The following is a 27907-nucleotide window of genomic DNA, read 5'->3' on the forward strand; positions in this document are numbered from 1 at the left end:
TATCCGCGACCGGCCCTGATCCGACCGACAGCTCTGCGCTTCGCTTGCCTGGCGGCAAGAATGCAGAAAGAAAAATGAAAATGGCGTCCGCTGGATACTTACACCAAAGACAACAGGAGGGCCGGGAGTACCAGCGACATCAAGCCGGACTCGGACTTTCTTGAATCCACTGCAGGCTGCCTGACTAGATCGACAACCCACTTGTTATGACTGCAGATGCATCCATGAAGGACATCTCTCTGAGCCTTTTCTTCGAGTCAGAGTAGTCCTGACCTTTCCAGTGAAAATGTTCCCTCATAGTGTGTAAAGTTTCCCCAAAGGAGTAGTCTTCAGGAGGAGAAGCTGACGGAATAGATTCCTCAGCATCAAAATCTTCATAAGGGGAGAAGGAGTAATCTTGGTCCTCAGAGGAGTCTGAAGAAATGGACACTTGTTCAGAGGATGCATAATCTTCCTCTTGTCTAGGCCTTTTGTCAGGAGGGGGCTGGGAACCCCTGATTAAAGAAATCAAATCTTCAGCCATTTTGAGCATCTGTTTCTTAAGCATGGGGCATTGAACAGGAGACTGAAGTGCAGTCCTTTTAGATTTAGTAGAAGTCTTCGTCTTAGAAAACGTTTTAATGGTGAGAGTCGGTCTGAAAACGTCTTCTGAAACCGATGGCGTTTCTGTAGCACCGACGTCTTTTGCAGCAATGTCGTCAGAAGGGCCTGAACTAAATGGCTGCTTCGGCCTGGTGCATTCCGCCAAAAGTTCCGTAGCGGTCTCGGGTTCCAGATCTGCGGTAGTCAGGGGCTGTGCCGGAGACTCACTGAGGACCGGAGACCGGACCAGCAGAGACCTCGGAATCTGGCTTAGGCCTGGGCTGACTGTCCTTATCCTTGCGTTTTTTGTGTACGCCGGTAGTCGGTTGCTCCGATGGCATGATGTAGTTAAATTTCCTACCGACGTAGTGTCAAGCGAAATCAAAGCGTCTTTTAATAGTACGCTTATTAAACATAGCACAAAACCGACAAGTAGTGACGTCATGGTCTGGACCTAGGCAAGGTATGCAATAAGAATGAAAATCCTTATGAGGTATTTGCTTCCCACAAGAAGTACAATTGTTAACTTTTTCTGACATCGGTCTGAGGCAAGAAAAGTTTCCTCAACGGGGTACTTAGCTTTATAGAAGACTTCAGTCTGGAATTCGAATTCGAAAATCTCAGGAGTTGGCCGACCGGCACTTGCGAACTGCTTCTGCTTCGGGCACCGCGCCGCAAGAAAGACTGAAAAAAATGGTGTCTGTTGCATTATATATACCCCTGGCGCACTGACATCAGGGAAGAGTCGACAGCAACCGACGCAGGACCAAGACTTTGGAATTCCGGCAGACTGCGGGACCGCCTGACGACAGGATAACCCAAGTGTGATGACTGCAGCAGGGTAACACGATGAACATCTCCAAAATGCTTAACTAATAGCTTAGCCCCGACGACGAATAGTACGTGGATTAAAGGAACCACAAAGATCACAATTAGGAATGTTGTGGTCAAGGCCTAAACAAATACAATAGGAATGAAAATATCTACGGGAAATCTGCTTTCCACAGGTAAGACAATTACTAACCTTTTCTAACATTCGTTAAGGCAAGAAAAAGGGGATCCCCAATGGGGTACTTAGCTGTAGTTGACTTCAACTTCGTAGTCGGAAACACAAAAGGTAAACTGCCGACCGGCACTCATGTAAGAAATGCTTCTGCTTCGGGCTACATGGCAAGGAAGAACTGAGGAAGTGACGTTGGCTGCCTCCTTTTGTATCGGACGCCCTGACGTACTTTACAACCGACGTCATTTTTACTTACCTTTGGTATTCTGGCTGATTGAGGGCTACCGGGAGCCGGATAACCCATTGGTTAGGACTGCAATAATGAAACACGATGAACATCCAGAGATGAGGGATATGGCAACATAAGCTCCAAGCCAGGAGCCAAGTACTTAGGGCTGAAAATTGAGAAAACAGTAAAGAAAACTAACTAGGGAAGAAAAGAACTATATGATGAAGCCAGAGACAGAAGGTCTGGTTAGAAAATGGAAGGAGAAGACTTTTCTATAATGGCAAGAGGGGGAAAGTACAGTTGTGTACCTACCATAAATGTAGATGTTCGAGTGTAATCACTGTTGCAGTCATTACACTTGGGTTATCCTGCTGGCAGGCAACCCGCAGTCGGCCAGAGTTCCAAAGTCTTGGTCCGGCGTCAGTTGTTGTCGCCTCTTCCCTGATGTCAGTGTGCCAGAGGTATAAAAGTTGCAACCAACGCCATTTTCTTCAGTTTTTTCTTGCCCTAGATGTCAGGTGCCATAGAAAAGGCTGGAAAGATAGAAATTATGCCAAAAAACATGCATATATTACTATAAACATTTCCTTCATCTACAGGCAAATACACCACATAGGTAGTATACAGATGAGAAGTACAGAAAAGTCACAGCAATGAAAAAAGGGGGATGGTGAGTGGGTAACCTGGACTGCAACAGTGAATACACTCGAACATCTACATTTATGGTAGGTACATAACTGTACTATGTTCATCGTGTTTTACTGTTGCAGTCATTACACTTGGGTAGAATCCCAAAGCTGAGGTTGGGTGGCTGGGTCTAAATAGGATTTTGAGAGGCTACTAAGCCCTGCAGAACTGCAGTGGCAAAGCCTGCTCTGGATTTAGAGTAGAGAGGTAAGTGGTAGTGCTTGGTGAAAGTGTACACTGAGCTCCAGGTTGCAGCTTCTAAAATGTCTTTGGTTGGTACTCCTCTGAAGAAAGCTGCTGAAGTGGCTGCTGCTCTGGTAGAATGAGGACTAATGCCCTTAGGCACTGATTTGCCATGTTGTGCATAACAGAAACGGATGCAGTGTCCTATCCATTTTGAGACTGTCTGCTTTGTAATATGCTTTCCTTGTGATCCTGCAGCATATGCTACAAACAGTTGCTCAGTTTTTCTGAAAGCTTTTGTTTTGTCCAAGTAGAATTGTAGCTATCCAAAGCGTGCAGAAGTCTCTTCCCTTTATTCTGGGGATTTGGGTAAAAAGTAGGTAAATGAATGGTTTGGCTTAAGGCCACATTGGAGACCACTTTTGGCATGAATGTTGGGTTTGTCCTAAGAGAAACCCTGTCCTGATGAAAAATGAGGAAAGGTTCCACAGCCATTAATGCCTATAACTCTGACAATCTTCTTGCTGAAGTTATTGCTAGGAGCAGAGCAGTTTTCCATGAAAAGAATTTTAGATCAGCTGTGCTGGCTGGTTCAAAAGGAGGCAGTGTGAGTTTCTCTAAAACAAAATTGAGGTCCCAAGTAGGTATTGGTGCTTTCCTTGGGGGTCTTATATTTTTTGCCCCTCTGAGGTACTGTTGTAGTAGAGGATGTGAAAAAATAGGAGGTTCCGTATTGTAATGAGCTGAAATGGCAGAGGCATGGATTTTAATAGATGAGAAAGATAAGCCTTTGTCCATCATCTCAGTTAGGTATTGTAAAATCTGAGGTATATTAGGGACAAGAGGTTTGAGCCCTTGTGCCTGGTTCCAAGCACAGCATCTCTTCCATTTTTCTACATAAGATTTCCTAGTGCTGGGCCTCCTGGCTTCTAAAATGACATCCATAACAGCTTTAGAGAGAGGTGCAGTCTGAGTGGCTACATTATCTGCCATGCTGCCAGGTTTAAGGTTCTGAGTTGACTGTGCAGAATCTGATTGTTTTGTGGTGTCAGAAGATGAGGAATTTGAGGTAGAAGCCAAACTGGGTCTTGAGACAAATTCTTTAGGATTGGGTACCAGTGCTGGTGTGGCCAGTCTGGGGCAATCAGGATAATTTTTGGCCTTTCTTGTCTGACTTTTAGTAGCACCTTGGTAAGAAGAGGCATCGGAGGGAAGGCATAGACTGTCAAGGCCTTTCCAGCTGAATGATAGAGCATCCACTTTCCATAAATTCTTGTGCAAAATTTCTGTATTTGGTAATTGTGAGGGGAGGCAAAAAGATCTATGTCTGGGCATCCCCATTTCCTCGTTATCATGCTGAACACTTGTGGATTTAGCTTCTATTCATGAGGATCCATGAGATTTCTGCTTAGTTCGTCTGCCACTGTATTTTTTGTTCCTGGCAGGAATTGTGCCTGCAGATGTACTTGATAGGTCAGTGCTGTGTTCCACAAAATCATGGCTTGTCTGCATAGGGGGTAGGAATGTGTGCCCCCTTGCTTGTTTACGTAACACATAACTGTGGTATTATCCGTCTTTATTAATAGTTGTTCTGGATGTATTAGGTCCTTGAAAGCTGTCAGGGCATTCTGTACAGCTAGCATCTCTTTTTGATTGATGTGAAGATGCATTTGTTTCTTGGGCCACGTGCCCTGAATACATTTTCCTGCCATATGTGCCCCCCAGGCATAATCCAATGCATCCGTTGTTATTGTCTGCCTGGCTGTGGGTAAGGTGAAAGGCTGTCCCTTGTTGTGGTGACAGGCCTGGGACCACCATCAAAACTCTTGTTGTAGGCAGGGAATTAAAGTTATGATTGTCTCCAGGCTGTGACAATGCTGAGTCCAAACACTTTTTAGATACCATTGTAGTTTCCTCATATGCAGTTTTGCATATGGAATTAGTAAAACGCAGGATGTCATGAAGCCCAGGTCCTGCAGAATTTTTCTTGCAGGGAGCTGGGTTTTTGTTGCCATCATTTGAAAGTAATGAGTCAGTTGCCTTTGTTTGTCTGGCGTGAGATAAGACATCTGGGCAGTTGTATTTAAGCTTGCACCCAGGAATATTATCTCTTGAGAGGGCACTAGTTTTGATTTCTTTTTGTTTGCTGTACACCCTAGTCAAATTAGCAATCTTTTTACAAATGCCAGATGCTTTAGAAGAATGTCCTTGCTCTCTGCTTGAATAAGGCAGTCATCCAAGTAGGGATATATTTGAATTCCTTTTTGTCTGCAAAATGCAATTACTGGTGCCAGGCATTTTGTGAAGACCCTGGGCGCAGTAGATAAGCCAAAGGGCAGTGCAGAGAATTGATAATGCATTGAGCCTGCTATGAATCTGAGGTATCTTCTGCAAGATTGTCTGATTGGGACATGCAAGTATCCCTCCTTGAGGTCAAAGTAGCTAGCCAAGCCTTCTTGCCCAGCATGGACAGAAGTTGCTGTAGTGTTAATATTTTGAATTTTGGAACATCCAGGAAAGTATTTAGGCTTGACAGGTCCAGTATTGGTCTCCAGGTTTTGCCCTTTCTGGGTACTAAGAAAAGTCTTGAGTAAAATCCTTGTCCCTGTTCTTGCTGTGGAACTTTTTGAATAGCTCCCATGTCCATAAGAGCAGAAATCTGTTTTTGTGCCTCTGCCCATTGGTTTTGTGGCAGGTCTGGCATACCTTGATTTTGGAAGCTTGTGTAAGTGGAACCTGTAACCTTGAGAAACAATATTTAGCACCCATTGGTCCTGGGTGATTATGTGCCAATTTTTTGAGAAAAGTGCTAGCTTTCCCCCTAGGGGTGCTGTCAAAAGGTAAGTGCTTGGCATTTGTAGAGGGAAGTCATTGGGACGGTTTCCTATAAGGTTGTGATTTGTCTTCCCTTCCTTTGGGGGCTGAAGCACCCCATTGTTTAGGTCTGTAGGAGGCTTGGGGCTGAGATCTGGCTCTTGGGCATCTGTATCTGCCTCTTTGTGGCCTATCTGACACTGGAAAGGACCAATTTTTGAAGGCCAGTTCCTGCTAAATCTAGGTGGTTGAATTTGTAAGAAATCTTTCACTGTCTGCATTGTCTATGCTTTATCCTCCATTTTCTTTAACACCTCTTCTGCCTTAACACCAAACAAAGTATCATGCTGTAATGGAGCATCCAATAATTTTACTTTAACATGGTCAGGTAAACTTTGTTTTTTCAACCAAGCATGCCTTCGAATAACAGAGCCTGTAACTGTGGCTCTACAAGAAGCCTCTAATGAATCAAAGCCACATTGCAGAGTATGCTTTCCCACTTGTTCAACTGCATGCAATAAATCCTGCATTTCCTTACTGTCAGGACGTCCTGTATTTGAAACCATTTTCTGTTTTAACAATGACATGAGGTGCTGTTGATATTTAAGCACGTGAAACTGGCAGTTTAAAGCTCTTACAGCTAAATTAGCAGAAGTGTAATTTTTTCCCCCATTGTCCAAAGCTCTGGAATCCCTATCCGAGGGGACAGGATTTTTAGCAGTGGAAGCCTTAACCCCTTTAGGACCCTGAGAAATTGTTTCTGGGTCTGTAGCGGGGTTTTTGTAAAGAAAATTATGAGAGTCAGGGACCCTGTAGTACCTGTCTGGCTTGACTGGTGCAGGGGGTAAAGAATCAGAAGACAGACTGGATTCAGAAAAAAACATCAACAATATCAAGCACAGGGGGATAGCCAGGGGCCTGTGCTGAGGCAATAAAAGGAAGTCTCTGAGTCTTTCCTTGGATTCTGAATAATCCTGGCTCTCCCAATGGAAATGCTCCTTCATGGTGTGCAGGGTTTCCCCAAAAGAATAATCCTCAGGCGGAGAGGCTGAAGGTATGGACTCTTCTGCATCAGAGTCCCCATAGGGAGGGAGAGAATATCCCTGATCAGAAGAGGAATCAGAGGAAATGGAAACCTGGTCAGAGGAATCACAGTCAGTGTCTTGCCTAGGCCTTTTGTCTGGAGGGGGATGGGACCCCCTGATTAAAGTAATTAGGTCTTCGGCCATTTTAAGCATCTGTTTCTTTGGCATGGATGACTGTTCAGGAGAATGCTGTACTTGTTTCCTTGCCTTTAATGGTGTTTTTGACTTTGCCTTGGCTGCTGCAGTGGACTTAATAGTAAGCTGTGAAGGTATGAAAACACCCTCACAAGCCGATGCCTGCTCAGCGGCTCTGGACCCATCTGAGGGAATAGTTTCCGTAGGCCCAATACCTTGAGTTTCCACAGGCCTTGGTGTCTCCACATGGCTGTCGGTTAAGACCTGTGGCACTGAGGTAGTGGGTGTCAGGGGCTGCAAAAGTGCCTCACTGAGATCCACCGAACCGGTGACTGGCCTAGAAGAGGCTTTGTCGTTGGTTTTGTACCTCGGATGCCAGTCCTTTTCTTTGTTTTTGCGTTTTTTATAAATTCTGTAATTAAACCTTCGGCCAAAATAATGTAAAGCAAAATCAAACCGACGTTTAATAGTGCGTTTATTGAATCTGGCACAAAACCTACAACTAGTAATATCGTGGTCAGGGCCTAGGCAAGGAATACAATAAGAGTGAAAGTCCTTATGAGGTATTTGCTTCCCACAAGAAATACAATTATTAACTTTTACTGACATTGGTCTGGAGCAAGAAAAAGTTTCCCCAATGGGGTACTTAGCTTTATTGAAGACTTCGGTTCTGAAACTCAATTTTGAAAATCTCAGGAGTCGGCCGACCAGCACTTGCAAACTGTTTTTGCTTCGGGCACCGCACGGCAAGAAAGACTGAAGAAAATGGCGTTGGTTGCAACTTTTATACCCCTGGCGCACTGACGTCAGGGAAGAGGCGACAACAACCGACGCCGGACCAAGACTTTGGAACTCAGGCAGACTGCGGGTCGCCTGCCAGCAGGATAACCCAAGTGTAATGACTGCAACAGTGAAACACGATGAACATCATGATAAAAATGACAGTAAGCCTTCAGTCTGGGTAGCACCTGTCTGGTATGACATAAAAGATTACAAAAGACATCAAAGAAAATATGTAGCAAGTACATATCAATGGCAGGGCATACCAGACTAACTAGGAAAGAATGTAGGTCAGGGGTAGGACAGAACAGTGTGCCTTTGTATACTTTGGAGCATATGTAAGGTTGATCAATACGCAGCAGTGACTGAAGACGAGGAAGGATAAAAGCTGGAAGTGGATGGGGTCTAAAAACTAGAGGCAATGAAGGAAAGTTTCAAGAAATTGTGTGTGTGTGTGTGTGTGTGTGTGTGTGTGTGTGTGTGTGTGTGTGTTGGGAGGGGGGGCGCTCGAGTAGACCTTGGATCAGGTCAGCAAATTGTGCAAAAGGAAAAAAACTCAGATGCAAAAACCGGGATAAAACAAAGGAGGCCCTCACAAATACCAGGACATGCACAACACAATGTCCAAAGAAGAGGGCAAGGAAAAGTACAGTTGTGTACACTTACCATAAATGTAGATGTTAGAGTGTATTCACTGTTGCAGTCATCATATTTGGGTTATCCTGCCAGGGGTAGCCCTCAGTCATCCCGAATACCAGAGGCTTAGTATTTCTGCATCAGTTGCTGTCATTGCTGGACTGACGTCATGTCATCAGTGGTATAATCAGGCAGCCGACACCATTACATCAGTTTTTCCTGCCCTGTCAGGAGACCCCAATAGGTAGCTAGGTTGTGGTGGAAAAACACCACCATTAGAAAGTAAATACCAAACATTCCTTGTAAGGAGAGAGAGAGAGAGGGACACAAGGGGGATGGAGGAAGGGAAACCAGGACTGCAACAGTGAATACACTCGAACATCTAAGTTTACACAACTGTACTATGTTCTTCATGTTTCACTGTTGCAGTCATCACATTTGGGTTGATTCCCAAAGCTGAAGAAAAGCGTGGAGGCAGTCCAGAAGCCTGGGGGCTGGCTAGGATGCCCTGCAAGACTGCAGTGGCAAAACCTGCCATGGATTTGGAGAAGATAGGCAGGTGGTAATGGTTGGTGAAGGTATGAACAGATGTCCAGGTTGCTCTGGTGGAATGTGTCCTGAACCCCTTTGGCAGTGGTTTCCCATGCTGTTTGTAGCAGAAATGGATGCAGTGTGCTATCCATTTGGAGACTGTTTATTTGGATATGGCCTTGCCCTCTGCTTCTGCAGCAAAGCTGACTAGCAATGATCAGTTTTTCTAAAAGATTTAGTACTGTCCAGGTAGAATCTGAGCTGTCTGTGCACATCTAGAGAGCGCAGAATCCTTTCCTCCTTGTTTTGTGGGTTAAGGAAAAAGGTGGGCAGATAAACGGATTGGTTGAGAGCCACACTGAACACCACTTTAAGCATGAAGGATGGGTTAGTCCGGAGGGAGAATTCGAGGACTGAGAGCGAAAATATCTAGCTGCAATAAGGGCCCAACGACGTATAGTTCTGGCGTTGAATAAAGCACAAAAGCAACAGCGAAGGAAGTCGTGGTCTGGGCCTAAACAGGTGACGCAGTAAGAATGGAAGTCTCAGTGTGATATTTGCTTTCCATAGATGAGACAATTGTTAACTTTTTCTGACATCGGTTAGAGCAAGAAAAAAAGGATCCCCAACGGGGTACTTGGCTTTAGAAGACTTCAACTTCAATTCAGAAACAAAAACTCAGGTAGCGGCCAACCAGCACTAGTGCAAACTGCTTCTGCTTTGGGCTTTTCGGCAAGAAAGACTGATGGTATGGCATTGGCTGCCTGATTTTATACCACTGACGACCTGATGTCTGTCATGAAGCGACAGCAACCAACGCAGAAATACTAAGCCTCTGGTATTCAGGCCCGCTGAGGGCTACCCCTAGCAGGATAACCCAAATGTGATGACTGCAACAGTGAAACACAAAGAACATCAGTAGGAACTTGAAAAGAAAAAAAAAGATATGGGCATTGTGGAAGAAAGAGGGACAAGAAATGGTACTTAAAAAGACAGAAATAAGAGTTGAAAAAAGAGAAGAGGGAAGCACAGTAGCAGACTCCCCATACAGAAGTGGGAAAAGAAGAAAGGAAAAGTCAGAGGAGGAACAGGCATCATGAAGGAGACAAAGGAACTCTAAAAACGAAAAGTCTTACTTGGAGACAAATGAAGGAAACAACGCATCAAGATGACTTTCACTCAAGGGCATGTTAGCAGTTTAGGACCAACAGTGGAGAATGTTGCACATGTGGCTCTACACTCTAAAGTGATGAGAAAGAAAAGATGAAAGCAGGTGTTGGAAGAATTTACATGAAAAGTGTATGGCATAGACATATAATCTAGGATTGTATATGGACAAATAACATATGGGGAGAGGGCATAAAGTAACGAAAATACAAGAGGGATTTAAAGAACGCCTGGGAATTGTGCTTTTTTGATCTACATTCAAGACACTGAGAGATTTTCAAAAGGATGAGTAAGCAAGCAATGCACATAGCAGGAGACCGAAGACTTGTAGAACAATGCACTAAAAGAAGATAAAAATGGCTAACAAAGGGTTTAAGACAGATGAAGAACACTACGGCACAAAGCAGAGAGAATAAACTGGGAAGGCAAAATCAAAACAATGGCAAGATGGAAGGCAGCAGGAAAAAGTTATGGAATAAAACTAACAAAAAGGAACCAGATGAGACTCTTGACATTGCACGAATTATGAAGATAGGCATACAAAAGTAGCAATACTGGAAGAAAAAAAGAAAGGTAGAGTTCCCCAATACGCCTTACGGGAAACAGGGGGGGACAAGGGCACTGAGGATGGAAGGGAGAAAGCAGCAGGCATTAAAAGGGTCTTAAATTCAGCAGGGGAGGAAGGTGTGCTTGAAATAATATGCTAACAGTCCAAGAGGAGCAAACACTGACAACAGTGCTTCAATGGGACTCCTGATGCCTGTTTACAGAACATTCTGCACAGTAAAGAACATGTTAGTTAAAAGCAGAGATAAACCTGATGAAATGCATACGTGTGAGTATTAATGCAATGCTTTTAAGTATCTTCATGTGAATAGTTTAAACAAAATCATAATGATGCTGGTAACTATAGGGTACATATTTATTCATGTCCTTGTGACTTAGGCCATATTAGGACACAAACATAATCACACATTTTCAGAAGTTAAAGTGCTTTAAGAAAATTCAAAAAAAATCAGTTAGGAAATTTACAAATTCACAAAAATGTGCCTGAAGTTAAAATCAGCCTTATTGAAGTGGAACTAAAACAGAAGGCAATTCCTGTAAGAGGTGTACGTATATGCCCAGGGGTGGTAGTGGCAACTGTTGACAAAAATAGGTAGTTTAGTTGGATCAAGTGGGCACAATTTGTCAACAAAATGCATGTAGTATACATATGTTACCATGTTTCTTTCAGACAATATAGTGATAAGAGTCCATTCCAGTTCTGCCTACCTGCTGTCTCAGATAGTCATTATCCATCTGAAGTTGGTCTAGGTTCTGGAGCTGATCACTCAAGCGTACATTAATCTGACGAAGCTCTTGTATGTAATCACAAGCTTTTGATAAGATGCCACCTTTACTCTATTAAAGAAAAATAAACATTTACACATCAAATATGTATGTCTACATTTCATCTAAACTTTTTACAGGAATTTATTCAAACTAAAGGGAGGAACTCCTTAATTAGTCACATATAGATTAAATACACACATACAGATTTATGGAAAATTTCTGACAGAATTCAGCAGGGAAAAATTTTGGAAGATCTTGTGTTCTGTTCTGGTACACATATGTGACGTAATACTCTGCATACACAGGCTTCCTCTCGCCCCACTCTAGCCCAAGATACTCCAGCATCTAGCATCCAAAACTCTTCTGCACTAAATTATTACCACTCTAAACTAAACATCTGGCTTAAGATCACAAACACACACCTACAATGGTTTTTGCTGTCGAGAGGACTACATGCAACTTGTCTGTGGGTTATTTTACTGCTATATTAGCTATAGTAATGCTTTTTGCTGTTTTTACTCAGGGTTCTACATTTCTGAAAGTTATACTCTCCTATTGTTCCAACAGATGTGTCCAACCAAAAATAGGGGCAGTATCACATCTGAGGTCTACAACAGGTTATTTTTCTTTCTTTTCTTTTGCTGAAAATTAACAAAATAAAATAATTACAATCAGTTTCATAGGTTGGTTTTGTGGAAACTGGATTACTAGCTGTAGGCAAGTAAAATGGGTCCCTCTTTAGCTGTTAGGATGGGAAACTGGACCACGTGCTGCAGGTGCAGACTGTCTGTAATACATGACTACAGTTAAGCAAGATATATTACCCTGCAGCAGTGACAGACAAACTGATATCCATCTCAAATAAGGTCATAACTGCTAAGACCTTATTTTAAGCTTGGTGTTTTTTTTTTGGTGTGGGTGACATCATAACAGGAAAATGATTAGAAACTGGAGACATCTGTCACAGAAAAATAAGCTAACAGCCCAAGAGAAGCAAACATTGACGAGGGTATTACAATGGGACTGTTGATGTCCCAAAAAGTACAGTTGTGTACACATACCATAAATGTACATGTCCGGGTGTATTCACTATGGCAGTCATCACATTTGGGTTATCCCTGCCAGGGTAACACTCGGCCTGAATACCAGAGGCTTAGTATTTCTGTGTCGCTTGCTGTCGCCTCAGGACTGACATCAGGTCGTCAGTAGTATAAAGTAAGGCAGCCGACGGCATTACATCAGTTTTCCTTGCCCCAACTGTAAGGAGCCCCCAAGTGGGAGCCAGTATATGGTGGAAGAACCCCACCAGTAGAAAGTAAATACTAAAAAGTTCCTTGTAAGGAGAGAGAGAGAAAGGGATGGAGGGAGGGAGGGGAAACCAGGACTGCAACAGTGAATACCTTCGAACATGTACACAACTATACTATATTCTTTGTGTTTCACTATTGCAGTCATCACATTTAGGCTGATTCTCAAAGCTGAGGAAAAGGGTAGAGGCAGTCAAGAAGACTAGGGCTGGCTAAGATGCCCTGCAAGACTGCAGTGGCAAAGCTTGCCCTGGATTTGGAGAAGATGGGCAGGTGGTAATGCTTGGTGAAGGTGTGAACAAATGTCCATGTTGCAGCCTCCATGATTGTCCCTGGTGGGGACTCCTCTGTGGAAAGTTGCAGAGGTGGAGGCTGCTCTGGTTGAGTGAGTCCTGACCCCCCCTTAGGGGGAGGTTTCCCGTGTTGCTTGTAGCAGAAATGGATGCAGTGTACTATTCATTTGGAAATGGTTTGTTTGAATATGGCTTTACCCTCTGCTCCAGCAGCAAAGCTGACTAACGATTGGTCTTTCTGAATGATTTAGTCCTGTCTAGATAGACTCTGAGTTGTCTGTGCACATCTAGAGAGCATAGTATCCTTTTTCCCTTGTTTTGTGGGTTAGGGAAAAAGGTGGGCAAATGAATGCATTGGTTGAGAGCCACACTGGACACCACTTTTGGCATGAAGGATGGGTTAGTCCTGAGGGACACCCTATCAGCATGGAAGATGATGAAGGGCTCTACAGCCATGAGTGCTTGTAGCTCGGATACTCTTCTGGCTGAAGTGATGGCCAGAAGCAAGGCTGTCTTCCAGGAGAGAAACTTTAACTCTGCTGAAGCTGCTGGTTCAAAGCAGGGAAGGGTGAGCTTTTCCAACACAAATTTTTAATCCCAAGCTGGGGTAGGTGGCTCTTCTGGATGACCTCAAGTTGTTAGCCCCTCTTAGGAACTGTTTGAAGAGAGGGTGTGAGAAAAGTGGTTGATCAGTGTTGAAATGAGCAGAGATAGCAGAGGCATGAATTTTAATAGAGGAAAAGGAGACACCACTGTATAGTAGGTCAGCTCAGTAATCCAGGATGAAAGGTAGGGAGGGCTGTGCCGTATCAGCTCCCTTAGCCTGGAGCCAGGTGCAGAACCTTTTCCATTTGTCAGCATAAGACTTTCTAGTGCTAGGGCATCTGGCCTCATGTATAACATCTAGAAACGGTTTACTGAGATTGGCAGCTTGTTCAGTGGTCAGGGAATAAGCCAGGCTGCCAAATTGAGCATCTGCAATTGGGGAGGCATGAGTTCTCCTTCCCTCTGGGTTAGGAGGGTTGGGATCTGAGGGAGATGCCATGGTGGCAGAGGGGACAGGCTGCGCAGCAGTGGGTACCAGTGCTGGCGAGGCCAGTCTGGAGTAATTAGAATTGTCCTTAGTTTTTCCTCCCTTATTTTGAGCAGTACCCTGGTAATGAGAGGTAGTGGGGGAAAAGCATAGACCGAGAGGTTGATCCCAGTGGAAGGGTAGGGCATCCACTTTCCAGGCCCTGCAGTGAGGCAGAACTTGCTGAGCTGATGGTTGGAGTGGGAAGCAAAGATGTCGACCTTCGGGGTCCCCTATTTCTGAGTTATTAGGGTGAAGGTTCTTTGGTCTAGCTGCCACTCATGTGGGTCCAGAAGATTTCTGCTTAAGTTGCCTGCCAGAGAGTTTAGAGAGCCTGGCATGAATTGCGCTAACAGGTGTACTTGCATGGCTGAGGCTGTGTGCCAAAGGGTCACGGCGAGCCTGTATACAGGGTAGGAGTGAGTCCCTCTCTGCTTGCTGATGCACCACATCACAGTGGTGTTGTCTGTTTTAATCAGTAGAGCCCCTGGGGAGAGAAGGGGCCAGAAAGCTGTCAATGTGTGCTGAACAGCTAACATCTCTTTTTGGTTGATGTGCAGATGTATTTGATGTGGGCTCCAATGGCCCTGTATGCACCTGTCGTCCAGGTGTGCACCCCAGGCATAGATGCGGCTGTGGTGAGGGTCTGGGCAGTGTGGGGTGGTGAGAAGGGTAGTCCCTTGTTGTGGTAGCATGCTGCTGCCCACCACAGAAAGTCTTTCCTTAGGCAAGGTATCATTGGTATAAAAGTTTCCAGGTCTTGAGAGTGCTGACACCAAAGGCTTTTTAGGTACCACTGTAGTTTCCTCATATGCAGTCTGGCATATGGAATGAGTAGAATGCAAGAAGTCATGAACCCTACAGCTTCCAGGACTTTCCTTGCAGATAACTGGGGCCAGGTGGCTAGTTGAGAAAAGTAGGCTGTCAGGTAGGTTTGTTTTTCTGGTGTAAGGAATGCCATTGGGGATGCTGTGTCCAAGCTTGCTCCCAGGAATACAATTTTTTGTGTGGGTACTAGTTTGGACTTATTTTCTTTGACAGTATACCCCAGGGAGGTCAGCAGGTCATTTACAAAGGTCAGGTGCTTTAGCAGCTTTTCCTGACTGTCTCTGCCTGAATCAGGCAGTCGTCTAAGTATGTGTAAATTTGAATATTTCTTTGTCTGCAAAAAGCAATGGTGAGAGTCAGACATTTTGTGAAAACTCTGGGAGCAGTGGATAAGCCAAAGGGAAGCACAGAGAACTGAAAGTGCAGTGATCCTGCCCTGAAACGTATGTATTTCCTGCATGATTCCCTGATTGGGATGTGTAGGAAGGTCTCTTTTAGGTCTAAGGTGGCTAACCAAGCATCCTTGGAAAGCGTATGTAGAAGCTGCTGGAGGGTAAGCATTTTGAATTTTGGTATCACCAGAAAGGTGTTTAGAATGGATAGATAGAGGATGGGGTGCCATGCGCCCTCTATTCTGGGTACTAGGAAGAGTCTCGAGTAGAAACCTTTGCCTATCTGTTCTGCAGGAACATGCTCTAATGACCTCATAGAGAGCAGGGAAAGAACTTGCTTTTTGGCCTCTGCCCACTGGTTTGGAGGAAGATCTGGGAACCCTTTTGCAGTTGGCAGAGTATGGAAATAAAATTTGTATCCCTGGGACACTATGTTGAGGACCCAGTGGTCGTTGGTAATGGTGGCCCAATTGCTTGTGTGGAAGGAGAGTTTTCCTCCTAGGGGCAAGAGTAGATGGGCAGAGGGAGGGGGTGGAAGTGCAAAGTCATTGTGAGTTCTTACCATGAGGGGGTGGCTTTGCACTCCCTGGTTTTGAAGGGGAGTAACTCCATTGCTTAGGTGACTGGATTCCCTGGGGCTGTTGGGGGGGGGGGGCTGACCTGGAGGGGACAGGAAAGGACCAGTTCTTGGAGGGGCAATGCCTATTGTACCGGGATGGCCGGACCTGTAAGAAGTATTTAACTGTCTGCATAGATTTAGCTTTTGCTTCCATCTTTTTTAAGACCTCTTCTGCCTTGGTGCCAAATAAGTTGTCTTTGTGTAAGGGTGCGTCCAATAATTTGGATTTGACATGGGCTGGCAAGCATGCCTTCTAAGGACAGAACCAGTGACTGCTGTCCTGCAAGATGCTTCTAGGGTATCAAAACCACACTGTAAGGTGTGCTTAGTTACTTGACTTGCAGAATGCATTAACTCTTGTAACTCTATTTTCTACACAAGCAGGGAAAATAATATATTTTTTGTTTGAGGAGTTCCATGGTATGTTGCTGATATTTCAGCATATGGAATTGACAATTTACTGCTCTAATAGTAAGAGTGGCAAAGGTGTATACTTTTTTACCCCATCTGTCTAACACTCGGGAATTCCTATCTGACGGGGTGGGATTCTTAGCTGAAGTTGCTTTGATTCCTTTAGGTCCTTGAGAAATGTCCTCGGGGTCAGCAGTAGAATTTTTGAAAAGAAATTTGTGAGAGTCAGGGGGCTTTACAGTACCTGCCAGGTTTCCTGGGAGCAGGAGGGAGGGTATCAGGGGTCAGACTGCATTCCATAAAAACATCATCCACAACATCCAGGACAGGAGGAATGCCCAGAGGTCTGTGCTGTGGAAGACCTAAGAGTTCCCAGAGTCTCTCTTTTGACTGAGGATAGTCCTGACATTCCCATTGGAAATGCGCCCTTAAAGTATGTAGGGTTTCCCCAATGGGAAAGTCCTCGGGTGGAGAGGGTGAAGGGGTGGACTCCACTGCATCAGAATCCTCATAAGCAGAGAGGGATGGCATATCTTCATATTCAGATGCATCAGAATCATCGGACTCCTGTTCAGATGTAACTACTGGGGACAAGTCTCTTTCTTTTGGAAGGGGTAGCCTGGCTTCCCCTGATAAGTATTATAAGGTCTTCCACCATTTTAAGCATTTGAGACTGAGGCAAGGAAGCAGGTGACTGAGCTTGGGTCTTCGGTTTTTTGGGTGTGGTTCGTACCCTGGGCCTTAGAAACTTGGTAGTTTTCAAAAGAACTGTAGACACGAAATAAGTCAGTGTCGAGTACTTGTGCGAAGTACTTCCTCGGAAGCAAATGCCTGATCAGCGGCTCCGGACCCATCCAAGGTAGAGACATCCGCAGGATCCTTAGTCGAAGAAGAGTCTCGCAGCATACTGGATGCCGAACAGGTCTCAGTAGCGACCTGCTAATCCACAGAAGCGGGCATCAGGGGCTGCGAAAGCACCTCACTGCGGACCGCAGAACTGACAACTAGCTTAATGGAAGTGTCGGCAGTCTTGGACCTGTGTGGTTTGTCTCTGTCTTTATCCTTACTTTTTTTCGGAAGGTCTGTTGTCAGATGACTTACCAAAGCCATATCAGAATTCAAGGACTGAGAGCGAAAATATCTAGCTACAATAAGGGCCCGACGATGTACAGTTCTAGCGTTGAACAAAGCACAAAAGCGACAGCGGGGGACGTCGGGGTCTGGGCCTAAGCAAGTGACGCAGTAAAAATTAAAGTCTCGGTGTGGTATTTGCTTTCCAGAGGCGAGACAATTGTTAACTTTTTCTAACATTGGTTAGAGCAAGAAAAAAGTATCCCCAACAGGGTACTTAGCTTTAGAAGACTTCAACTTCAATTCGGAAATTAAAAACTCGGGTAGTGGCCGACCAGCACTCGTGCAAACTGCTTCTGCTTCCAGCACCTCGGCAAGAAAGACTGATGTAATGGCATCGGTTGCCTGATTTTATTCCACTGACGACAGTCCTGGAGCGACAGCAACTGACGTGGGAATACTAAGCCTCTGGTATTCGGGCAGACTGAGGGCTACCCTGGCAAGGATAACCGAATTATGATGACTGCAACAGTGAAACACGAAGAACATCAATCTGTTGCGACTTTCACAACAGCAGCCAACCTTCCCCTGTTTAGTGAAAAAGGTCCTTTGAGGCTGTGGAAAAGCAAACTCCCATGGCAGACAGCATCTTGTATCCTAAGTTCTGGTTAGTGTGTCCTTAATTTTAAGATCAAACAAAGTGGACTATCAAAGGGGGTGTTAAGGAAGGACATCTTGAAGTACACCAGAAAAATTGCACAGGTACATCCAGACATGTCAGTGAACTGCACTGGTGCCTGCCACTCAAGTTACACAAGCCGCTGTGTTAGAAATGAGATGCAAGTATATGTTTAAATATGGATAACATGGTGGCCAACTGAGTCTTTATGGATTTATGAGACTCAACTGTTGCTGGGATTCCCCTGACTTAAGAGACTTTGTTGATCAAAGCCCTCTGAAGCTTTGCCAGGTGTGCCACATAGCTTAGTTCATGGATGGCGAAAGTGGCTGAAACATATATGTGCACCTCTCAAATCTTTCCAATGCTCATGGCAGACTAAGTGATGAACTGATGCACTCTCTTTAGAGTTCTCTCTTACTGGCTGCATCAAAAATAATGGCATCAACTGCAGGGCACTTGTTTCAGTAAGATCTAACCTTGGATGGAACCAGGATTTTGTCAGACTTGCCTGAGATCGACTCAACCCATCAGGTTCTCTCCATGCCTTCCTGAACACAATCATTGAGCACATCAGCATAGGGTACCAACTAAAACATGGATAAGCCCACACAACAAGGCCCTCAAGAAAAAGTGACACCTCAGGGGAAGAGGCTATGGTGGGTCCAGCCTCCTGCTCTCTCATTAATTCTAGGAAATCACTAAAGGAGACATCATCATGAGGGGAGACCCTACCCTTCATCGAAGTAAGACTCTTCTGCCAAAGACTCCTCAGAGGAATCTAAGTGCTTCCTTTTACACTGATGCTTTTTATACTCCTCCAGAGGCAGAAGACATCAGGGAAAATGCAGAAGTATCATAAGGGCTCAGGACTGGGAAAACTCAAGACTTTTTGGTGCAGGCTGGCCCTAAATAAGTTCATGCAAAATAAAACTCCATGGAAAATGAGAAGATCAGGATGAATTTGACACAGGGTGTGATCATCCAGTCTCTGACTGAGAAAACAAATCTTCTCCGTGATGTCAAATGCCAATGCAGAGGTTGGACCAACTGAGAAAGGATCATCCTCAAACAGCAGACCTAGGATAGACATCTAACCCCAGCCACAGAGCTGGTTGGGTCCGAAACAGAGACTGGCAATGAGCTGTCCAGGGCCAAAGCACCCATGTGCAAGGATGGCTCTGAGAATCTCAGACCGGACCCCAACAGTACAGTTGTGTACACGTACCATAAATGTAGATGTCAGAGTGTATTCACTGTTTCAGTCATCACATTTGGGTTATCCCTGCCAGGGTAGCCGTCAGTTGGCCCAAATACTAGAGGCTTAGTATTTCTGTGTCAGTTGCTGTCGCTCCAGGACTGACATCAGGTTGTCAGTGGTATAAAATCAGGCAGCCGACGCCAGTACAGCAGTTTTTCTTGCCCTGTCAGGAGCCCCCAATAGGGAGCTAGATTATGGCGGAAGAACACCACCAGTAGAAAGTAAATACCAAAATTTCCTTGTAAGGAGAGAGAGAGAGAGAGAGAGAGAGAGAGAGAGAGAGAGAGAGAGAGAGACAGAGAGAGAGAGAGACAGAGAGAGAGAGAGAGAGAGACAGGGAGACAAGGGGGACAGAGGAAGGGAAACCAGGACTGCAACAGTGTTTACACTTGAACATCTACATTTATGGTAAGTGTACACAACTGTACAATGTTCTTCGTGTTTCACTGCTGCAGTCATCACATTTGGGTTGAATCCCAAAGCTGAAGAAAAGGGTGGAGGCAGTCAAGATGACTGGGGGCTGGCTAGGATGCCCTGTAAGACTGTGTTGGGAAAGCCTGCCCTGGATTTGGAGAAGATAGGCAGGTGGTAATGTTTGGTGAAGGTATGAACTGATGTCCAGGTTGCAGCCTCCAGGATTGTCTCTGGTGGGGACCCCTCTGAGAAAAGCTGCAGAGGTGGAGGTTGCCCTGGAGGAATGTGTCCTGACCCCCTTTAAGGGTGGTTTCCCATGCTGTTTGTAGCAGAAATGGATGCACTGTGCTATCCATTTGGAGACTGTTTGGATATGGCCTTGTCCTCTGCTCTTGCAGTGAAGCTGACTAGCAATTGATTAGTTTTTCTAAAAGATTGAGTCCTGTCCAGGTAGAATCTGAGCTGTCTGTGCACATCTAGAGAGTGCAGAATCCTTTCCCCCTTGTTTTGTGGGTTAGGGAAAAAGGCGGGCAAATGAATGGATTGGTTTGACAGCCACACTGGACACCACTTTAGGCATGAAGGAAGGGTTAGTCCTGAGGGAGACCCTGTCAGCATGGAAAATGATGAAGGGCTCTAAAGCCATGAGTGCTTGTAGCTCTGATATTCTTCCAGCTGAAGTGATGGCCAGAAGAAAGGCTGTCTTCCAAGAGAGGAATTTTAACTCTGCTGAAGCTGCAGGTTCAAAGGGGGGGTGGGGTAGGGTGAGCTTTTCCAACATAAAGTTAAGGTCCCAAGCTGGGGTAGGAGCTCTTCTGGGTGGCCTTAAGTTGTTAGCCCCTCTTAGGAACTGTTTGATGAGAGGGTGTGAAAAGAGATGTAGCTCTGTGCTGTAACAAGCAGAGACTGCAGAGGCATGAATTTTAAGAGAAGAGAAGGATAGGCCTCTGTGAAGTAGATATGCCAGGTAATCCAGGATGAGAGTTAGGGAGGGCTGTGTGGTTCAGGCTCCCTTAGCATGGATCCAGGTGCAAAAGCTTTTCCACTTGTCAGCATAGGATCTTCTAGCACTAGGGCATCTGACCTCACATATAACATCTAAGACTTTTTACTTAGGCTGGCAGCTTGAGGAGAGGTCAGGGAATAAGCCAGTCTGCCAGGTTGAGGGTCTGCAATTGGGGATGCATGAATTCTCCATTCCTCTGGGTCATGAGTGTTGGGATTCTGAGGTAGGTGCCATGGTGGCAGGGGTAACAGGCTGCACAACAGTGGGTACCAGTGCTGGCGTGGCCAGTCTGGGGCAATCAGGACTGCCCTCGGTTTTTCCTCCCTTATTTTGAGCAGTACTCTTGAAATGAGTGGTAGAGGGGGAAATGCATAGACTGAGAGGTTTAACCACTGGAAAGAAGAGCATTCACTTTCCAGGCCTTGCTGTGAGGTTCCCTAGTGCAGAATTTGCTGAGCTGATGATTGGAGTGGGAGGCAATGAGGTCCACCTTCGGGTGCCCCTTTTCTGGATTACAAGGGTGAAGGTTCTGTGGTCTAGCTGTCAATCGTGTGGGTCTAGCAGGTTTCTGCTTAAGTTGTCTGCCAGAGAGTTTAGGGAGCCTGGCAGGAATTGTGCTGGCAGGTGTAGTTGCATGGCAGTGTGCCAAAGGGTCATGGCGAGCCTGCAGAGAGGATAAGAGCGAGTCCCTCCCTGCTTGTTGATATACCACATCACTGTGGTGTTGTTTGTTTTGATCAGTAGAGGCCCCGGGAAGAGTAGGGGTCTGAAAGCTGTCAGGGCATGCTGGACAGCTAGCATATCTTTTTGGTTGATGTGTAGATGTATTTGACTTGGGCTCCAATGGCCCTGAATGCACCTGCCGTCCAGGTGTGCACCCCAGGCACAGTCTGATGAGTTTGTGGTGAGGGTCTGGGTGGCATGGGGTTGTGAGGAGGGAAGTCCCTTGTTGTGGTTGCATGCTGCTGCCCACCAAAGAAAATCTTTCCTTAGACAAGGTATTATTGTTACAATAGTTTCCAGATCTTGAGAGTGTTGACACCAAAGGCTTTTTAAGTACCAGTGTAGTTTCCTTATATGCAGTCTGGCATATGGAATGAGTATAATGCAGGAAGCCATGAACCCTAGAGCTTGCAAGATTTTCCTTGCGAATAACTGGGTTCTGGTGGCTAGTTGAGAGAAGTAGCCTGCCAGATAGGTTGTTTTTCTGGAATACGGAATGTCATCTGGGATGCTGTGTCCCCAGGAATACATTTTTTTGTGTGGGGACTAGTTTTGATTTCTTTTCGTTGATACTATACCCCAGGGAGGTCAGTAGGTCCTTTACAAAAGGTCAGGTGCTGTAGCAGCTTTTCCTGACTGTCTGCCTGAATCAAGCAATCATCTAAGTAGGGGTAAATTTGAATATTTGTCTGCAAAAAGCAATGGCTGGAGCCAGGCATTTTGTGAAAACTCTGGGAGCAGTGGATAAGCCAAAGGGAAGCGCAGAGAACTGAAAGTGCATAGATCCTGCCCTGAAACGTAGACATTTCCTGCAAGATTCCCTGATTGGGATGTGTAGGTAGGCCTCTTTTAGGTCTAGTGTGGCTAACAAAGCATCCTTGGAAAGCATAGGAAGAAGCTGCTGAAGGGTGAGCATTTTGAATTTTGGTACCACCAGAAAGGTGATTAGAATGGATAGATCGAGGATTGGGTGCTAGATGCCCTCTTTTCTGGGTACCAGGAAGAGTCTGGAATAGAAACCTTGGCCTATCTGTTCTGCAGGAACATGCTGCATTGCCCTCATGGAGAGCGGGAAAGGACTTGCTTTTTGGCTTCTGTCCACTGGTTTGGAGGAAGATAGTACAGTTGTGTACACTTACCATAAATGCAGATGTTCGAGTGTATTCACTGTTGCAGTCATTACATTTGGATAATCTGCTGGCAGGTTGCCCTCAGTCGGCCTGAATTCCAAAGTCTTGGGTCCTGCTTCAGTTGCTGTCTTCTCTTCCATGACGTCAGGTCGCCAGGGGTATAAAACATGCAGCCGATGCCATTTTCTTTAGTTTTTCTTGCCCCCGATGTCAGGTGCCCCCAAAAAGGTAGAAAAATTACATATATATACACGCATCAACATAAACATTACCTTCATCTACAAGCAAATACTCCACATAGGTTGCAGAAGATAGAGAAGGAAAGATAAACTTCAGAATGACAGGGGGATGGAGGGAGGGTAACCTGGACTGCAGCAGTGAATACACTCGAACATCTACATTTATGGTAAGTGTACACAACTGTACTATGTTCTTCGTGTTTCACTGTTGCAGTCATTACATTTGGGTAGAATCCCAAAGCCATGGTTGGGAGGCTGGAGCTAAACAGCATTAGGTGCGGCTATCCCTGCAGCACTGCAGTGGAAAAGCCTGCCCTGGACTTAGAGTAGAGACGCAAATGGTAATGCTTTGTAAAGGTGTGAACAGAACTCCAAGTAGCAGCCTCTAGAATGTCTTTGGTTGGTACTCCTTTGAGAAAAGCTGCTGAAGTAGCTGCAGCTCTGGTGGAATGAGACCTAATGCCCTTGGGCACAGGTTCACCATGGTGTAAGTAGCAGAAACGGATGCAGTGGCTTATCCGCTTTGAAATTGTCCGCTTTGAAATAGCCTTTCCTTCTGAGCCTGCAGCATATGACACTAGTAATTGCTCAGTTTTTCTTAGAGCTTTTGTCCTGCTCAAGTAGAATCTTAGCTGTCTGTGTACGTCCAAGGAATGCAGAATTCTCTCCCCCTTGTTCTGTGATTTGGATAAAAAGTTGGCAGATGAATTGTTTGGTTAAGAGCCACAATGGAAACCACCTTTAAAAGTAGGATTTGTCTTCAGAGACACCCTGTCTGGGTCAAATATGATAAAAGGCTCTACAGCCATGAGGGCCTGTAGCTCAAACTCTTCTTGCTGAAGTAATTACTAGTAGCAGAGCTGTTTTCCATGATAAGAACTTTAGATCAGTGGTAGCAGCTAGTTCAAATGGAGGCAGGGTGAGCTTTTCCAACACATAATTGAGGTCCCATGCAGGTAATGGTGATCTTCTAGGAGGCCTTAAATTTTGGCTCCTCTAAGATACTGCTTTAGTAAAGCATGAGAAAAGATTGGTGGCTCTGTATTGGAATGAGCCGAAATGGCAGAGGCATGGATTTTGATTGATGAGAAAGATAGGCCTTTGTCAAGCATCTCAGTTAAGTATTGTAATATCCGAGGAATATCTGGTTCTGCTGTATCCGTTCCTTGTGCTTGATTCCAAGCACAGAATCTCTTCCATTTGTCAGCATAAGATTTTCTAGTACTAGGCCTTCTGGCTTCCAAAATGACATCCATCACAGCTTTACTGAGAGGTGTCATCTGTATGACTACATGATTAGCCATGCTGCCAGGTTCAGAGTCTGTAGTTGATTGTGCAGGAGATGACTGTTTTGCTGGGACAGTAGTTGTGGTCTTTGAGGTAAGGTCCAAGCTGGGTATTGAGCCAAGTTCCTTAGGATTGGTTACCAGTATTGGCGGGCCAGTCCGGGGCGATTAATATCATCTTTGGCTTCTCTTGTCTGATTTTTAGGAGGACCTTGGGTAGAAGAGGCAGAGGAGGAAAGGCGTAAATTGATGTTTTTTTCCAACTGAAGGATAGGGCGTTTACTTTCCAGGCTTGTCTGTGATAAGTCCTTGTGCAGAATCTTTTCAACTGATAATTTTGAGGAGAGGCAAATAGACCTATGTCTGGGTTCCCCCATTTCTCTGTTATCATGCTGAAGACTTGTGGATTTAGTTTCCACTCATGAGGATCCATAAGGTTTCTGCTTAAGTCTTCTGCCAGAGTGTTTTGTTTTCCTGGCAGGAATTGAGCTTGAAGATGTATTTGGTAGGTCGAAGCTGTGTCCCACAGTGCCATGGCTAATCTGCAAAGGGGGTATGAGTGTGTGCCCCCTTGCTTGTTTATATACCACATAACTGTGGTGTTGTCCGTCTTTATCAGTAGTTGTCCTGAATGAAGTAAGTCCTTGACGGCTGTTAGGGAATTTTGAACAGCTAGCATCTCTTTCTGGTTGATATGTAGATGCATTTGTTTTGGTGTCCATAAGCCCTGAATGCATCTTCCTGCCATGTGGGCCCCCCAGGCATAATCTGATGCGTCTGTTGTTAAGGTTTGGCTGGCAGGTGGTAGAGTGAAGGGCAGTCCCATGTTTTGGTGACATAGGTTCATAGGTAGATACTAGGCTATCTGCCCTAGGGCATTTATAAGCCTAGCCAGAGTGTATTTGGCTTCCGCCTCCCTATTAGATTAGCCTACTGTGCCTCTGTAAAGTAGGTCACAGAAGGTACCCTTTTCAGATTAGTTTACTGTGCCTCTGTCTAGCAGGGACACAGGAGAGATCCCAGGGGTGAATTTGCGATTTCCCATCCACGTGTCCAAATTTCACTTGAAGAGGGTCAGCGAGGGGCTATGTCTAACATGAATTGGGATTCTATTCCAGAGTGAGGGGAGCCTCTGAGAAATGAATCTGTCCCTCCAGCATGTCCTATTTATTTTTGTGCTAAGGTTTAGGTCCCTGGAGCGTGTAGCTCTAAGGGACTTGGATTTTTTGAGGTGGAGCATGTCCATTAATTCTGGGTTTGACATGGCTTTGTACGTCAGGCATAGATCGCCTCTGAGTAGGCGGTAAGCAACTGAGTAGAGCTGGAGTTTCTTTAGTCGAGCTGCATAGGACCATCTGTTTGTAGCCCATGATCCTCTTGGTTGGTACTTTTGGGGTCTCTCCAGTTGCTGCAGACGTCGGGCAAGGTACATCCCAAAAGGGGCATTGTATTAAATTATGGGCCTGATGAGTGACGAGTAGAGGGGCACAATGACCTCTCTTGATCTAGATGCGAACCCTTTCGTGATAAGGTGGGCTATATAGAAGGTCTTTCTAACCACTTTGGCAACGTGATTATCAAAGGAGAGATTACTATCTACGTTGGTCCCCAAATCTCTAATTACTTCTTCCGTACTTGATGGATTACCACCTATGTGGTAATTTGTGGGCACCTTGTTTTTCCCAAAGGGGATGACTATGCACTTTTTAGCATTTAGCTTGAGGCCGTGGCTCTGGCAACAAGCATCCATCTCTGTGAGACTCTTTTGGAGGATGCTTGTGTCAGCTGGAGATTCGATTATGGCCCCCAGTTTACAGTCATCTGCGAACTTTGTCAGCCATAATCCCCCCATGTTAGCCTGAACCTCAGAGAAGTATATACCGAACAAGAGAGGTCCCAGAACTGAGCCCTGTGGGACGCCACTTGTAACTGGTTTGGATTCGGACATGGCACCTGCGATTCTGACCATGTGGGTTTTATCTCTGAGCCAGTTTGCAGCCCATCTTGTGATATAGGGGTTGATATTTAAGCTGGTAAGCTTATTTATGATGCCCGAGTGGGGTATTGTGCCGAAGGCTTTTGCGAGGTCCAGGTAGGCTGTGTGGACTACCTTGCCCTCATCTATGGCTTTGGTAACTGTTTCAAAGAAATCAACTAGGTTTAAGAGGCAAGATCTGCCCTTAACAAAGCCGAATTGGGTAGGGTCCAGTGTCTGGAGGCTCCCAATGTCTTTGTTTATGAGTTCCATGATAATACACTCCATAGCTTTACAGACCAGACTAGTCAGGCTTATGGGGTGATAGTTTCCAAGGTCCGTTGTGGCACCACCTTTGTGGAGTGGGACCACTGCAGCTGTACGCCATTCTTTGGGTACATATTTTGTAGTAAGGCTAAGTTTGAACAGTGACTTAATTTGAGGGTTCACTTCTTCTTGGAGCTCGTGTAAGACACCGTCCGGTCCCATAGATGCTGTGTTTTTTGCTTTGGAGAGGGCAGCTTTCACCTGTGCATCTGTGATGTCAGGGAGGTTACATTCAGTTGGGATAGGCGTTTGCTCCTTTGGGGGGGGGGGGGGGTTTGCACTGAATCTGTCTGCCAGGATGTTGGGCTATGTCTGTAGGATCGGTATATTGTGTACCGTTATGCAACAATTCAGAGCATATCTGGGAGTTTCCGCCCATGTTTCTGACATAACTAAAGAAGGCCTTGTGATTATCTTTAGTGTCTAGGGCAATTTTTCTTTCAAAACTGGCCTTTGATGATTTTATGAGGGATCGAAGTTTCTTGCTAATACTGATCAGAGATGCCTTCCCTTTTTGGGATTTTGCTCTGTCATGTAGTAGCTTCCTCCTTCTGTTGTATAGCTTATTTATGGCCGGGGTCCACCAGACCAGTCTCCTGTTTTTGGAGGAGTGAGTCTTGGTTTTATTTGAGATAGAACGATCCATGCATTCCTGCAGGTGCTCATAGAATGCATTTGTAAAGGATTCTGCGGATTGGGCTGTATTATCTTCTGGCCCAGGGACTTTGAAGGATTCCACCTAAGTCTTGAGAAGTGCAAAGTTGGCTTTTGAGAAATTCTTTACAGTGATTTCCTTGGCTGGGGGTGGGGATGGGATATGGATGTCCATGGAAATTTGTTTATGGTCTGATCTTACCAATGAGGGGTTTACCTCTGGTGTGGAACATAGAGTCCCCATGTTGGTGATGACCAGGTCCAATATGTTGTTTCCTCTTGTGGGAGTGGTGACCAGTTGTTCCATTGCGTTAGAGTTTATAAATTCAAGGAACCGTTGGGCGAGGGTGTTTGGGCTTGAGTAGTTTTCCCAGTCAATGTTTGGGTAGTTGAAGTTGCCCAATAACATAGTGTTTGGAGAGACCTTCATATTCTCCAGTGTTCTCAGGAATGCCAAGTGGGGTTCCTGTAATAGGGAGGGTGTTCTGTAGCAGGCTACAAACTGAAAGGCAGTTTTGCCCGCTGTTAGTTGCACATGGATGGTTTCCGATGCTTCGTGTAGTGCCACTAACCTGGAGGTGTAGGTATCTTTGATGAATATAGATACTCCCCCTCCTTTTGTGCTTCGGTCCGAGTTTTGGGGCTGAAACTCATGGTATGAGTTATAACCTGCTAGTGCTGGGGTGCTCTCAGGAGCCTTGAACCAGGTTTCTGTTACTGCACAGACATCGATTTTCTCCATACTGAGGAGAGTCTCTAGTGCGTGCATCTTGAGGTTTAGACTTCTGGCATTGAGTAGCATTACCTTTAGTTTTTTTATCTTTGGGTTGTCTATGGAGGTGGGTTTGTCCTTTGAGCCTTGCCTAAAAAAGGCACTATGGGGGCGGCAAGAGCCTTGGCCAGTATACGAAAGCCTAAGGGTGACAGGTGCAAGCCATCCCTAGCGAAGCAACGTGGCTTGTCGAGCATGTCATCCCAGGCTGACAGACACTGGATCCCCTTTGAATGACACCAATACTTTAAGCCAATTGCTGAAACTGATCATTTTGTCTT

General features: G+C 45.3%; 1 protein-coding gene across 3 annotated transcripts in view; it reads right to left on the bottom strand.

The window, feature by feature from the left end:
* The window catches only part of USF1 (upstream transcription factor 1), a 931515-nt gene that overhangs the window by 131116 nt on the left and 772492 nt on the right, over positions 1 to 27907 (bottom strand). For all 3 annotated transcript variants that reach the window (XM_044059392.1, XM_044059391.1, XM_044059393.1), the window contains one exon: positions 11108 to 11236. In XM_044059392.1, the coding sequence (XP_043915327.1) occupies positions 11108 to 11236 (129 nt within the window). The remainder of the gene's footprint in view (positions 1 to 11107; positions 11237 to 27907) is intronic.

The sequence above is a fragment of the Protopterus annectens genome, chromosome 17.part0 (genome assembly GCF_019279795.1).
Source record: "Protopterus annectens isolate FY-2018-M chromosome 17.part0, PAN1.0, whole genome shotgun sequence".
In the NCBI taxonomy this organism is placed as follows: Eukaryota; Metazoa; Chordata; order Ceratodontiformes; family Protopteridae; genus Protopterus; species Protopterus annectens.